This window comes from Crinia signifera, chromosome 1 (genome assembly GCF_055691185.1).
Source record: "Crinia signifera chromosome 1, ASM5569118v1, whole genome shotgun sequence".
NCBI lineage: Eukaryota > Metazoa > Chordata > Amphibia > Anura > Myobatrachidae > Crinia > Crinia signifera.
The window spans coordinates 322,568,590-322,585,075 of NC_139217.1; the positions used below are offsets into that span (position 1 = coordinate 322,568,590).

A 16,486-nucleotide genomic window follows, 5' to 3' on the forward strand; every position below is an offset into this window, starting at 1 on the left:
GGAGGAGGTGGAGGAGGAGTTGGAGGAGGAGGTGGAGGAGGAGTTGCAGGAGGAGGATGTTGTGCCCGAGGAGATGGCGGAGGAGGGGGCTGAGGAGGCCACAGTTGCCCCGGACACCTCCAATTCAGAGGGGGAGGAGGCGTGCCAGGCACCGGAGTCGGCGCAGATCGGTATGTTGACATAATGCATAATTCATGAAGTAGTTGTACTGGTATTTGTTTTTTAGCACTGGTGATTACAAATTTTGGGCCCATACTAATCATATAGACCCCAAAGTGGGTAGCTACAGATACAGGTACGGGTTAGATGGGGTGTCCAAGGCATCCCTTTCATCCAGGACACCTCTGAATTACACAGGTTTGTGGGATGGGTTGGAGGTCCATTTTGACTGCCACATAACCGTTGTAGTTAAACTGGATCCTGGAGTAAAGGGATGAGTGGATCATTTGTGGCTTAAATTCACCTGCTGCAAGCGTGGATTATGACCCATCAAATAGTGGAATCTATATTGTTGGTGAATGTTATTTATAAACTCTAGGATGTATGCTATAAATGGAGTATGGCCCGGCCTACCTTGGAATGGAGTCAGAAGTTGCCAGTGTCCCAGGAGCCTCCTCTACCTAAACACCCCCTGTACTTCAGTTTTTTTTTTGGCCGTCACAGAATTGTAGGTTGGTTTAGACAGAATTATGATTTTGAGGATGTGTACTGTGCATTCCTTACATTTGCATAACTCCCATGCCACGAACCATCACTGAACTTATAGACTGAGCAGATTGTGACAAGTTCTTATTGACGGAGGCCATGACCTGCTTGTCATTGGTTAGTCATGGGTGGGTTGTGACTGAGAAGAAACAATATGACTGTTATGTCTTCTGCAGAGTAAAGTGTATAGGCCAAAAAATACAGTATGTAGTAAATAACTTAGCATGTATGTATATATGTGTCATATCTATTTATCTATGTGTGTCTCTATCTCTCTACATCATGGGTCCTCAAAGTGCGGCCCTCCAGATGTTGTGAAACTACAAATCCCGCCATGCCTTGCCACAGTTTTAACACTTCCTTATAGCAAAACTGTGGCAAGGCATGCTGGGATTTGTAGTTTCCCAACATCTGGAGGGCCGCAGTTTGAGGACCCATGCTCTACATAGATATATATATATATATATACACACATGTCACCTAGCATTTGTGCAATTTCTGTCGCAGTATGTGAAATGTATGCAAGAATAACATGACTAATTGTTGCCCCTTTGACATGCCCACAGATGACACCACACCGGCAGATGAGGGTGTGCATGGGGCCCTCCGGCGACTGGAGCACCATCTGCGGCTGGCGCAAGCAGACCTGCAGGACCTGAAGGACCTGCTTCTTTAATTTCTAATTTTATATTTTTTTCATTATGTTATTTGTCTCGTTAATAAAATTCTTTATGCAAGTTCACAGTTGTTGGTTTTATTTGCACTTTAAATAGTATATGTGTAGATTGTTTATAATCTTTTACACAGGGTGTAATACAAAGCATTGCACTTACATTGCTGTAAGGGTTAATGTGTGCAATGCATGTGTTAGGCATGCTTGTAAGGATATATTGGAATCTAATTGATTCCAATTCCAAATAAGCAGTTTTTTATGAGGATAGGTAATTGAATAAGTGGGTCATGTGATGTCTTGCAGAAGATACTTCATAGTGGGTTGTTTGGCGTAAATCCTCCGCTTACGTGCGGTAGCACCGCTTGGCTCCCGGTCGGATGCGGTATTCCCGAGCATACTCTGTAATACTCTGTAATACCGTGCCGAATCGGAGTGTTTCTCCCGCACACGCATGATTTGTATGTCGTCCGTAAACACGCCCTGTTCTTAAAGAGTGAGTCCGTCCGAATGCGGAGGACACGTGGGCGTTTCTACGGACGATGGCCGCATGCGGCAAAACACCGTGGCGTGCGGACCGCTCCGTAAGAATGCGGGAATATCCGCACAGATCAGAATAAAGGCCAATGTCTGCTAATCTTATGGTCACCTGCTCTGGAATATGGTTGGCCTTTAACAATTTATGGTTAGCAGCCACCAAGTTTTGCTGATGATGGTTGAAGGTAGAAGTCTGATGATGATTGGTCCGTCACTTTCAGCATTGCTCATTCGTGGCGGCATCTCCTTTCTTCTGTACATGCACACCTGTGATTCATCTATTGTTCTGCTATCAATGTTTTTTTCTGGTGTTATTTAGAAACCATTGATTATCAGTAATAACCCTATCGATGGATAACCCTTTTTGTTTCTGGCATTTTTTTTTCAAAGTAGATCAGCATTTAGCAGACATCTGTTGTATCTGTAAAATGTAATAGAGCTGGTGCGCACTAGAGCCCACTGTGGCTTTAACAGCAGATAGCTGTCCAGCACTCATGTAGACACTGTACCACAATAACGACATTCAAAGGAGGAGGCCCAGAAATACAAATGGAAGAAAGTACAAAGCACATTTGCTGGCCCACAACAGTGTGGCTTTTTGAGGAACTCTTTGAGATACTATACCCCAGGAGACCTACTAGGAGGAAACCCACCGAGGACCGTGGAGGAGGGTAGGGAGACACTGACCACTCCAGTCAGCTCTTCTTTCCCTTTCAACCTCACTGTCCCTCCCTCTTGTGCCATAACCTAGACAACAATTGGGAATATTTATCACCTTGGCTCTGCATTGTTTAATTAACATTCAAACTATATTAATGTAACAGGTAAATGTGCACGTTTTGATCACCTTGAACCTACCACTTAATGGCAAGCAGAGCCAGTTTAAGGATTGTTGCGGCCTGGGGCAACTGAAATGTGAGGGTCATCATAAATAAAACTGATAACACACCAGCCACCTCTTGTTGCCATTGTTAGTTGTCATTATGAGTATGCCTCAGGAATAATATTGCCCGCGTCAGTGTTGCAGCTCATTATATCATATTATGCGTACTGACTGTAGAGAGAAACGATCATTTAACATTCCTAATGTCGCACATGATGAATTAATAAGCAAATGTGACTAACTGAATATATAATGGAAACTACTGAGAAGGAAAGGGATCTAGTAGTCATTATATCAGGGGACTTCAAGGCAGGGAAGCAGTCAGCGATCACAATGGCTGAGGAGTTAAGAACGGCATACAGTGGATCATACCTTCACTATATAGCTGCTAGATAACTGTGTAACACTGAGTGAACTACAGGGCACAAGAATCTCCACAATCAGGGTAGTTACTTAGGGCCTTATTCTAGTTCACTCTTTCGGACAAAATCCTTCTTAGATGGACAAAACCATGTGCACTGCAGGTGGGGTAGATGTCACTTGTGCAGATAGTTTTAGATTTGGGTGGGGTTTTACTTCAAAGTGAGATCTATATTGCAGTGTAAAAATAAAGCAGCCAGTATTTACCCTGCACAGAAACAAAATCTAATTCTCTCTGCACATTTACATCTGCCCCCTGCAGTGCACATGGTTTTGTCAATCTAAGAAGGATTTTGTCAGAAAGAGTGAACTAGAATAAGGCCCATAGTTACATAGTAGTTAAGGCTAAATAAAGACTTGTGTCCATCAAGTTCAACCTTCGCTAATTTATGGAGGAACATTAACTACAGTCTAATAGATGCAGTCACTATCAGCGGTACTCGGAAGAGCTAGGATTCCTGGCCCGGAACCACTAACCAATGTGGGGCGCTCAGACGGAATCACGGTCAGTTAAGGCCTAATATGATGTGGGGGGCATTATATGGTGTAAGGGGGGCAATATCTCATAGCGCTTTTATCCTATAATACAGGGGTTCCCAATCTTTTTTTAATCACGGCACCCTAGAGTATAAGAATTTTTTTCGCGGCACCCCTAGGCCAAATTTATTTTAATTAGGTTGGATTTATATGCGATTCTTAGGGTCAGTTATGTGGAAAAGGGCAGGAATTGCTTCTATTTGTACACATTTTATGATTGGCAGCCACCAGCACTGGTTTTGCTTATAAATAATTAACCATTAATAAATTTGAGTTGGTCCTGGACTACCAACCCAGGGCACCCCTGCATGTGTCCCGAGGCACCCCAGGGAGCCACGGCGCACAGTTTGGGAACCACTGCTATAATATATAAATACATGTAATGTGAACCGCTTCTTCACATCATTGTGCTGAATCGCTTTATTTCTACCAATTTCTTTTTGTAGTGAAATTAATTTATTGTAAATAACATCGCAAACTTCCACTGACTTAAAATATATAGCAAAAAATGAAGAGACAGAGCTTGCGAGAAAGTCCTGTTCCTGCACACACTTGTCTCCACACACTTCTAATGGGTATCTGTCGCCAGCTCACCCCTCCAATAAAACTTATCTCCATTTAGGGGATTGGTGATCGGTAATTTGGTGCGCTCCTCTATGGACAGGAAGTAGGATTGTGAGGATGGAAACTGGCTGTTTAGTTTAGGAAAAATGCAGGTGTGCCTAGGAAACCTCTGGCAGTGTCCAGTAAAATGCTAGGCGGGCCTGAGAATTTTGGGGGGAGGGTGGGTGGGTGACATCAGCTTCAGGCCTTTTTCATTGCACTGCTGAGTAAGTCTCTGGCTACTCTGAGCCTGCACTGACCTGTGCCCAGTGTAAAAAATCATTCAATGGCGAGCCTGTTAGGACGGGTTTTGGACATATACAGATGGGGCAGGTCCCATCTTTGCAGGGGATGGCGATGGCGACACCAGCCGCCATCCCCCGCCAGCGCCATATCTATAGCGAGAAGGGGACGCGCGCGCATGAGAGGTGCGTGCATCCCCTTCCGACGGCGCTTCCAGACGCTCCCCCAGGTCACCGCTGGCTTGACGGCGGTGACCCGGGGTCCCCGCCGCCTGCCTGCACCCCCCCTAACCCTGTCCGTCTCCCTGAGGCGGAGACGGACAGGGTTCCCGTCGCCCCGCCGACGTAGATTGAGACGCGCGTGCGCGTGAGACGCACGCGCATCTCAGTCAGATGGTGAGGCAGGCTGCTGGCGGATCGCCAGCGCTGACGTTCTGCCGATTCCCCAGCAAAGAAGAGGCCTGCCCCATCTGTACTGTTCGCTTGGCTGCATAGATGTGTAGTTGTACAAATCCATTCCCACAGCAAGCACATTAATTCCGAAAGTGGCATTTCACTCTGATGGGGCGGCGGCTTAACTGAACTCAAAAGCAATGCACTGGGGCAAAGCAATGCAGCGAGGCACATTCACACGAACCAAGAAAGAAAATCATAGCAGTATCCTTCTGCAGTTCTGCTCCATCTCTCCACATGCTACCATACAGTGAAGGGCTGTGAGCACTCTGATTTGTGGATAGCTCCAGTCATCCACCAATAGCATGTTGGCAGGCTGGGTTACATATAAAGAATACTGCCTCACTGCTCTGATTGTGTCCCTGTAATACAATGGAAGAAAACAAGGAACGAGAAAGTGACATGTGCCTGAGAAGTTCCTTACTACATTGCAAGCTGCTAGTAAATTTTGTGCTATATTAAGAAAATCTTAAATGCTGCCTAAACAGTATGTTGCATTATCTGCTTCTAACAGACTTTTATGTGACGTGTTTACTATTTCCACTGTGGTCATTTTCTTGAGCATCTCCCAACCCACAAAATGTACATCATGTTACTTTCACAGGGGTTTTTATAAAGACCGGCAGTGGGTGTGCACATGTAAATGCACTGGTTGGACAAATAGGCGTACTTGCTCATGTTAAAAGTGAAATTGCAGTTTTGCAGTATATTATAAGAGACCAATAGGGGTAATCCAAATCTTAGCAATCTGGACATCATTACTGTACTTGTTACTGTATCAAAAATACAAGTCACTTAGGGGCAAATGTATGAAGTAGCGCTAAGTGCATTTCTGCACTTAACACTAGTTAACTGGGGGGTTTCGGGGTAATGTATTATCAGCCGCCTAGGGGTTAAATCGAGCCGGCCTGCGTCGCCAGCCCAGGGCTAGTGTTGTCCTATCCCCACTGCGGGGACAATGCTAGCCCTGCTGCTGGGTCCAGGTTGCGCTGGAGATCTCACAATAATAGCAAGATCCCGCGCATGCCCAGAGAGCCGGCTGGGGGGAGAGAAGGTTTTTAAATGTGCATGTGCAGAGCTGTGGGGGTGTGGATCAGGAGAGCTGTTAACGTTGGGTATAACGGCTCTCCTTATCGGCGGGTGGGTTAATACATCAGCCTGAAATGGGTGCACACGAGAAGTGGAACCTGTTATTTCACACACGTTAAGGGCTGCTTCATACATCTGCCCCAAAATGCCATTTTCTGGCCATTCTGGAGACACTTTGCTCACATCATTAAATATTATTATTTAGATATCTGATGTTTCTATAAACCATATTATACCTTTCACACTGCCTACACGTTTTAAAAAACGGTATTTTAAAACGGTATTTAAAACGGGTCTGAGCCTTGAAAATTGCACTAGATTACCATTTTAAATACCATTTAAATACCATTCACATCAGTCAACCCATTTTAATCCCTTCAACACGTTTCAAGGCAGAATGCAGGGGACAGCCTATCACAGGTCTGTAATGTGTTGTTTTTTGCTAAATACCGTTTCAGAGCCATTCTCACTGCCTAAAAATCGTCTCTGAAACGTGTAGGACTCTCGCTGCTTTTTAAACGTTTTGAAATACCGGTTATCTTTAACCGGTAAATCAACTCTGGCACTTTCCCACTGCAGCCTTAAACGTGTTAAAATGTGAAAAAAAACGGCAATATACCGTTTTACAAGTGCAGTGTGAAAGGGGTATTAGAAACATCAGATATAAAAATAATAACAATATACTGTATAGTGATGTGAGCTAGTCAACTTGTAACTGTAATTTTTCAAATGCAGCTGATTGGCTGGTGCATTATCATCTTCTACTTTATCTCCACTGTTCTTCACCAGGCTACCCCTGTATCTGATCTTTCAGACAAAATCATCAGTGATAATTGGATAATCAATAGAAACTCTGATTAATCTGATTTCCAGAAGATACTATACTTGTATTTATGCCAAAACTTAGACCACACCACACCCCATTAAATGATTGCTGTTTTTATCCTTACACTGCAGTTCTCAGTAATCCATGCTATTTTCAGCAGCTATTACATTGCATATTTGTACACCGAATGTAGAAAATCTGTAACAAAATAGTCCTGTGCACCAACTTGAGATCTGTAAAACCTGCATACACACTATGAGATTGTCTGTCGAATCTGTCAGGTTGTAGTGAAAATCTTGCAATTTATGTAGCAAATGACAATTAACCTTTTGCTCACAAAAGCCAGAGAGTAGGCAGAAATGGTCATTTGGATAAATTGGTTAAATCGGATGGATTTAGTAGCGCCCTGTACCAAAGAAATTTGAACGTCCAAGTAATGGACTGTTGTATCGCTGATTTCATAAGTAAATTTTATGGTGGAATCTACCAAATTTACTTTATCAATGAGATTGATAAGTTCCTGCTTGGGACCTGTCCAGATCAGCAGGAGATCGTCAATATAACGAATGAAGAACAAAATATTGCTACAAGTTTGTACATCGCTTAAAAAGAATTCTCTCTCAACCTCAAACATGTAGCTATTTGCAAACGCCGGAGTCACGCAAGATCCCATTGCGCAGCCCCGGCGCTGCAAATACCATTGCCCGTCAAACAAGAAATAATTTCTTGTGAGAGTTAATCTTAGTAACTCAATAAACAAGGATAAATCGGGTCCTTTGTAGGAAGGACTGAAGTTAAGTAACCTTCGGGTGGCCTATATAAAATACAGGATTTAAAAAATATATATTTTGATGTTGGCCACACCCTCAATTCCGTTCAGGGGAGGCGGGGCGCAGAAACATAGCCTTGCTCTGGGCACCATGGCACCTACTATAGCTATACCTCTGATAGTTAAGATATTATTAAATATTATTTCAGTAGGAATACTATCAATAGTGATAAAGTTTAACACTGGTAAACTTATACAGTACATCTCTCTAGAGCAGGCATGTCCAAACTATGGCCCTCCAGCTGTTGTGAAACTTCACATCCCAGCATGCCTTGCCATAGTTTTAGCATTCCCTAATAGCAAAACTGTGGCAAGGCATGATGGTACTTGTAGTTTCACAACAGCTGGAGGGCCATAGTTTGGACATGCATACACTAATTGGCTAGCTTCACAGGAGTCTGTGGGTGTGCTTAACAGTATGAAATGGTTTATGCTGATTCCCAGGCGCTGTAAGGAATCTGATGCACTCAGTACTGGCAATCCCCAGGAGATTGATCCATCAGATCATGTGTGTATATATGTTCTTACCAATTACCCCCTGCCCTCTATGGTAGGCGCTGGTTACAGCTCTGGCTGTGGCTGCTAATATGGTATACTTACTGAGCCACATCACTGATGATAAAAATAGTCTGAAATTTCCATGAATTATGCAAGCATTAAATAATAACTCTATGTATTATATAAATGTTGCCTTTCATTGTGCAGGTTTTGGGGTACAGCTGCCGTTACTGATTTCAGACCAGGTCCTGCAGACAGCCAGGTACCATGGCAGAAAACACAAACCATTTGCCTTACTTTTTTGGCAACATAACACGGGAGGAAGCTGAGGATTACCTGAAGCAAGCGGGGATGAGTGACGGTCTATATTTATTACGGCAGAGTCGAAGTTTCATTGGTGGCTATGCTCTATCAGTATCACATGGACGCAAGAGTTACCACTATACAATTGAAAGAGAGCTAAGTGGAACATATGCAATAGTTGGTGGAATATCTCACCCATCTCCGGCTGAGCTCTGCAACTTCCACACTTTTGAAAGTAGCGGACTTGTCTGTTTGCTGAAGAAACCCTGTAATCGCCCATCTAATGTTCAACCAAAAATAGGACCCTTTGAAGACCTAAAGGAAAGTCTTATCAGAGAATATGTTAAACAAACATGGAATTTAAAGGTAAATCCATTCTACCGTTGTCTTGTATCACTCACTCTCTTTTATAACTAATATGGTCACAACTTGTAAACTGCTGCAGAATACAGTATGCTGGCGCTATATAAATAGATGCAAGTAAATACATAGGGTGACATTCTATGATCTGCGCTAAAAGCGCATGTTTTATTTGCGCACCATATCGCCGCAAATCGCCTTTTTTGAAATCTCATTTTTCTGCCTAAATGCGCATATTTAATGTGATGCGCATTGGAGGCTGAAAAGTGGGAATAGGGGCGATTTGCGACGATGTAGTGCGCTGTTTTTAGTCCTGAAAATGTGCGATTTTCATGTCTGAAAATCGCACATTTGCAGGACAGCGCAAGGTAGTAAAAAAAAGACCCGAGCGCGGGGTCCCCCGCCCGAGTGTAACCAGCCCCGGGCTCACAGAGCCGGTGCTGGTGACATAAAATCAGGGTCCCCGACAAATCGGGGTCCCCTTGATTTTATGAAACCAGCACCAGACTCAAGGTCCGGCGCTGGTTCCCAAAATACGGGGGACAAAGTGACTAGGGGTGCCCCGTATTTTAAGAACCAGCACCGGACACAACCAGCCAGCAGGGTAATGCCACAGCCGGGGGGAGACTTTTTATACAAGTCCCCCCGGCCAAAGCATTAACCCCCTGGCTGGTCAGCATGGGCAGGGGTCCTGGGGAAGTGGGGACCCCCCCAATGAAGGGGTCCCCCCCTCCAGGACTTACCAGCCCATGCTGATAGTCCGGGGCTGTCCTCCATGCCCCTGGGCTGTGGGCATGGAGCTGATGCTTTGTGTAAAAAAAAGAATGTCAACTATTGTTTTACACTGGCGAACTATCAGTCCCAGCAAGCCTACCCCGCATGCTGGGACTTGGGGAACCACAAGTCCCATCATGCGGGGCATTAAAGTGCCCGCTGGCACTTGTAGTTCTGCAGTGTAAAAAATAGTGCACAAAATCACACTGACACCCTGAAAAATAAAACTTTAATACACACAAAACACACTGATACTTACCTACCTTGAGCCCGTAGGTCGGTCCCTGGATCCTGGATTCGTCCTCCGGGGCTCCAGGGCAGAAGAGTCCGGTTCCGGGGCCTTGGTCCTGGTTCCGGGGCTGGTCCTGGGGTTCCGGGGCTCCTGGCGTGAAGAATCCGGGGTCCGGGATCCGTGGTAGTCCAGAGGGGTACCTAAGGAGGAAAATCCTACTCACCAGCTCCCCGGCGGCGACCTCCGCTGACAGCGCTGCTCCCGAATGAGATGTTACTCCGTCGGCGTCTATATTCAGAATGATTTCTGGCCAATCAGGAGCCGAGTTTCTCGGCTCCTGATTGGCTGAGAAATCATTCTGTTCAGAGACGTCGAGGGAGCAACATCTCAGCGCCGGACCAACTCCTTGAAGCCGGGTACCATTCGGGAGCAGCGCTGTCAGCGGAGGTCGCCGCCGGGGAGCAGGTGAGTAGGATTTTCCTCCTTAGGTACCCCTCTGGACTACCACGGATCCCGGACCCCGGATTCTTCACGCCAGGAGCCCCGGAACCCCAGGACCAGCCCCGGAACCAGGACCAAGGCCCCGGAACCGGACTCTTCTGCCCTGGAGCCCCGGAGGACGAATCCAGGATCCAGGGACCGACCTACGGGCTCAAGGTAGGTAAGTATCAGTGTGTTTTGTGTGTATTAAAGTTTTATTTTTCAGGGTGTCAGTGTGATTTTGTGCACTATTTTTTACACTGCAGAACTACAAGTGCCAGCGGGCACTTTAATGCCCCGCATGCTGGGACTTGTGGTTCCCCAAGTCCCAGCATGCGGGGTAGGCTTGCTGGGACTGATAGTTCGCCAGTGTAAAACAATAGTTGACATTCTTTTTTTTACACAAAGCATCAGCTCCATGCCCACAGCCCAGGGGCATGGAGGACAGCCCCGGACTATCAGCATGGGCTGGTAAGTCCTGGAGGGGGGGGACCCCTTCATTGGGGGGGTCCCCACTTCCCCAGGACCCCTGCCCATGCTGACCAGCCAGGGGGTTAATGCTTTGGCCGGGGGGACTTGTATAAAAAGTCTCCCCCCGGCTGTGGCATTACCCTGCTGGCTGGTTGTGTCCGGTGCTGGTTCTTAAAATACGGGGGACCCCTAGTCACTTTGTCCCCCGTATTTTGGGAACCAGCGCCGGACCTTGAGTCTGGTGCTGGCTTCATAAAATCAAGGGGACCCCGATTTGTCGGGGACCCTGATTTTATGTCACCAGCACCGGCTCAGTGAGCCCGGGGCTGGTTACACTCGGGCGGGGGACCCCGCGCTCTTTTTTTTTTTATTTAACCCTTTGTTTTATTTTTTACAGCAGAACCCTGCACGGAACATTGCGATCTGTACAGGGTTCTGCCTAATTCGCCTAACAGACCCAGGTCTGAAATTAGTGCGAAAATTAGTCACTTAAATAATGCGATGTGCAAATGCGCATAGCATTAAATAAGCGACTTGTATACTTTTCTGTGCGCAAACATCTGGATGCGATAAAAATGCAAATTAATCTCGCATTTTTATTCACCAGACATTTACGCACAAAATATGCGATTTCAGCCCCTGTGCGCATCCCATTAAATCGGCGATTTAATGGGAAAATGCGATAGCGCCATTTTGTGGTCTAATTACCGCAAAATAGCGCTAATCGCATAGCATAGAATGTCACCCATAATGTTCACAGTAAAATTGCGTATTTTTCTTATAAATAAATACAAACTTCACTATGTTTACTACTTTTCTTTAACCCTTTGAGTGCCACCATGTTTATGAGAGATGTTCAAAATATACGCAAAAAATACCAGCGTCGCTCACATTTGTTATATAAATTCAAGCAAAAAAATGTTGCGTAAAAAACGATTAAATTTCCTATATAAGGTAAACATTGCTGGTCATTATGAAGAATACAAATGTATGCTCAGCAATTTGTTACACCTATTTTGACAAATTCACTTGGCTGTCAAAGGGTTAAAGCAATGCACCACTTAAAGTATGGTTTAGTATAAAATATTTATAAAAACCTAGCAATATTTTGATTTCATTATTTGAAGGCACTATAAGTATATATATATATATATATATATATATATATATATATATATATATATATATATATATAGAGAGAGAGAGAGAGAGAGAGAGAGAGAGTTTAGCAGATTATGGTGCAATCCATCAATTTTCTGAAGTGACTTGAGAGCAGCTGATCTTGCCCCAATAATGGCACCCAATACTCTACAGTTTGTAGCAAATTACTGGACCACGGAAGGGTAAGTGGCTCTCACATATACTGTACCACTCTCTTACTTGTGAAATGGTTGTAATGGAAACCATAATGCTGCAAATAACAGGAAGATTGTAGCACTGTGGCTAGCGCACACCTGAGCAGCTATAGGTACAACCTTATAACAAATACACATAACAAAAGGGGCTTTACGTATACCATACGGCGCTCCTATTAAATAAGGTTCACAAGTAATCCCACTGAAGTATATCTTCTTTGCCGCACTGGTAGATGTAAAATCACTTCTCCTTTTCTCCTCATAAACGTTATCCATGAAAAAAGGAAAAAATTACAAATATAGGGGGTGATTCAGGTGGCAAAAGCAAACTACTTCTTTAATGGACAAAACCATGCTGCGCCTGCAGATGTAACATGTGCAGCGAGAGTTAGATTTGGGTGGGGTGTGTTTAAACTGTTATCTATAATGCAGTATAAGAATAAAGCAGCCACTATTTACTCTGCACAGAAACAAAAGAATTCACCCAAATGCACGTTACAGCAGCCTCACCTGCAGTGCACATGGTTTTGTCTATTAAAGAAGGAGTTTGCTTTTGCAATCTGAGCAGAATCATCCCCATAGTGTATTATGTACATATTCAAAGAGAGTGATGTTTATACAGTGGAGGCAATACAGCATTAGTATTTTGCTTTAGATGGCGTACCATACTCACACCAAAGTGGAGTCATTTCCACATATAAAGGTATCTTTGAAAATATTTAATCAGTTTTGAGTGTGTACCGTACTCTTACGACTAATGGATGTAATCCTGGTTCTGCTGATCTCTCTTTCAGTGTTCGCTTCTCTGACCTCTTCTTCACTACCTCTGTCAGTTGGAGTTCCGCAAGGCTCAGTGTAATCCTCTGCTTTTCTCAATCTATACCTCATCTCTTAGCAAACTAATCAACTGTTTCAGATTTCAGTATCACTTGTATGCGGATGATACTCAAATCTATCTATCAACCCCAGAGTTGTCACCAGTGGTTTTGGGCCAAGTCTCTGAATGCCTCTCTGCCATCTCATCTCGGATGTCTTCTCGCCACCTCAAACTCAGTATTTCCAAAACGGAATTAATTATATTCCCACCAGCCAAGAACAGTTACCATCCTGATATCTCCATCACTGTTGACGACTTGACAATCTACCCTACCCCACAAGCTCGTTGCCTAGGGATCATCCTCAACTCTGAACTGTCCTTTGTTCACCACATTCAATCTGTCTCCAAATTATGTTACATGCATCTAAAAAACATATCCAAAATAAGACCCTGTCCTACACAAGACACTACTAAATCTCTTATCCATGCACTCATTATATCCCGCATTGACTATTGCAATAGTCTTCTAACTGGTCTTCCCAAGAACAGACTCTCGCCACTGCAATCCATTTTAAATGCTGCTGCTCGGCTGATCTTCCTAGCAAAGACGCTCATCGTCATCGTCATCGTCTGCTGATCCGCTCTGCCAGTCCCTCCATTGGTTACCTGTATCTTACCGTATTCAATATAAAACAATTCTACTAGCATATAAAGCTATTAACCATACTGCACCAGCATATATCTCTCTACTTATCTCAAAATATCTCCTATCTCGACCACTCCGCTCTGCACAAGATCTGTGTCTCTCATCTGCACGGATCACCTGCTTCCATTCACTATTACAGGACTTTCATCTGGCTGCTCCCACCCTAATAAATGCCCTTCCACGCACAATCAGAGTCTCTACTAGCCTCCAAACTTTCAAGCATTCCCTGAAAACTCACCTCTTCAGGCAAGCCTATCATATTTAAATTCTACACGCATAACCCTCTGAGGCACCTATGTACTATATAGCTTCCCTTCTAGACTTGTAACTTGGTGGGACTGCTATGCTATTACTGTCCTTGTGTTTCCTTCCTATATCCCTATAGATTGTAAGCTTGCAGCAGGGCTCTCCTACCTCCAAGTCTGCCTGTTGTTACCCAGTTTGTTATATCACTGTCTACAAGAGTAAAGTGCAATGGAATCTCCTGCGCTATATAAGAAACTGTAAATAAATAAATAAAAATAAATAATCCTTTTATATTCTCACTCCTCCCCCCTTAGCTTTAACTGAAGCTACTAAATATTCAGGTGAGCTTTCTGCCTCGCCCACCTCTAGTTGTGTACACAGCCCTCCACCACTTTCCAGAGGTTGCCTTCTTCCTCCTCCCCTCGCTTCATCATAGGGTTTCTCGGGACCTACACAACTCCTGGAAAGAGCATCAGCATTGAGGTGCTCTTTCTCCAGATGATGCGGCACCTCAAACCTAAATGTCTCTAAGGCCAAAAACCAATGGGTCACACAAGCATTCACCCCTTTGTTCATATGCATCCATTGTAAGGGAGCATAGTCTGTGATCCACAATTATTCTTGTCTCAATAAATAATACTGTACTTTCAGGATTCAACTGCCTACTTAATTGCTAAGCTGTTCTGCTCTACAGTTGAGTACTTGTGCTCTCTGGGCATTAATTTACTTCTAGGGTAGAGGATGGGCTTCTCCTCTCCATCTACCTCTTGGGAAAGGACTGCTCCTAACCCTGTGCCAGAGGCATCGTATGTAACACCAATTGTATTTTAAAGTCAGGAGCTTGCCAGACAGGCTCGGTACACAAAGCTTGTCTTAAATGCTGCAAAGCAGTTTCCACTTGTCTAGACCACGTTATCTTGTCTGGGGATTGTTTTTTTTTAAGACATTCAGTTCATGGAGCTGCTCTACTGGCAAAACCTTGAATGAACCTGCGATAATATCCCACCAGGCCGAGTATGTCCTAAGATGTGACTTACATTACGGTTTAGACCAAGGGAGGACTGATTCTACCTTACTAGGCTGAGGTTTAACCTGTAAGCTGCCCACAAAGTACCCCAAATACTTCTACCATACCCATGGCACATTTCTCAGGGTTGGCGGTAAACCTGTGTGCCCGTAGAGACTTTAGCACGGCCTCTACCTTTGGAAGGTGTGACTCCTAGTCAGAGCTGACAATAACAATGTTGTCTAAATATGCAGCTGCATATTCCCTATGGGCCGCAGCAAAAGGTTGACAGGGTCAAAAGGTCGACAGACAAAAGGTCAACAGGGTCAAAAGGTTGACCGGATCAAAAGGAAGACATAAAAAAGGTCGATACGAGTTTTGCATGGGTTTTTTGGGTGTCTATGTTGACATACTGTAGGTCGGTATGGACACTGTCTAGGTGTACAGCGTCCCCTCCCATGGCTCGCTACACTCGCCATGCTTCAGGCATGGTGCCTCAATATGCTCGGCACACTATTATATTCTCCCTCCACACCATGGCAGACGTTAGGAAATGAAATACCGCCTGTTGGCACATGTCGGCTCAATTATTTTCAAAAAACTTGTGTCAACCTTTTTCATGTTGACCTTTTGACATTTTGACCCGGTCGACCAATAGTGGTCGACCTTATGACTGCCAACTTAGAGTCAATCTATCATGAGTCCAGATACCGGTAGAGAAGGCTGCTTTTGCCTTAGCAGCTTTTGTCAATGGAATCTGCCAATACCTTTTGGTCAAATCAAGAGTGGTAAGATAGTGACTCTTAGCTAAATTTTCCACCACCTTATTAAATCAAGAAACTTGATTTCATTTACAGCAGTCATTGCAGTATCTTAAAGCACCCAAAGGCTTAGGTACACTTGCTGGTTTACTCCTCTATGACCCCTAGGTATAGCATCTCTTCCACCTCTTGCTTTACTGCTGCCCAATTTGCCTTGGACAGGCAATACAGTCTTTGTTTAATGACCACCCAGGATGGAGTCGCAACATCATGCTGTATGATCTGTGTCTTTCCCAGAATTACAGAAAACAAATCTTGATACAGTACTGTGCAACCAAATTCACCATTTCCTGTTTCTGTCCATGACTAAGGCCCTTATTCAGATCTGATCGCAGTACAAATTTGTTCTCAAAATGGGCAAAACCATGTGCACTGCAGGGGGCAGGCCCGGCGACAGGGGGGTCAAGGGGGACAACTGTGATGGGCCCTGACTATCTTAGGGGCCCCAGAGGCAGAGCATGACTGTGGCGGCAGAGCAGGGCTGCAGCTGCCTGTCTGTGCCCTGCTGCTGCCGCCTGTCCATGCCCCGCTGCGGCGGCGCTGCCGCTTGGCTGTCTGACTGGGCCGGCTCACTCAGCTGTCTACTGTCAATGTGCTGCAGCTGCGCGTGCTCCTGGCTGCAG

The 16,486-nt window shown here is 44.7% G+C and overlaps 1 protein-coding gene across 4 annotated transcripts in view; it reads left to right on the plus strand.

Annotated features, from left to right (window-relative positions):
* SYK (spleen associated tyrosine kinase) overlaps positions 1–16,486 on the plus strand; it is a 121,165-nt gene that overhangs the window by 51,082 nt on the left and 53,597 nt on the right. For all 4 annotated transcript variants that reach the window (XM_083187654.1, XM_083187681.1, XM_083187672.1 and 1 more), the window contains one exon: positions 8,500–8,961. In XM_083187654.1, the coding sequence (XP_083043780.1) occupies positions 8,560–8,961 (402 nt within the window). In that variant the 5' untranslated portion in view covers positions 8,500–8,559. The remainder of the gene's footprint in view (positions 1–8,499; positions 8,962–16,486) is intronic.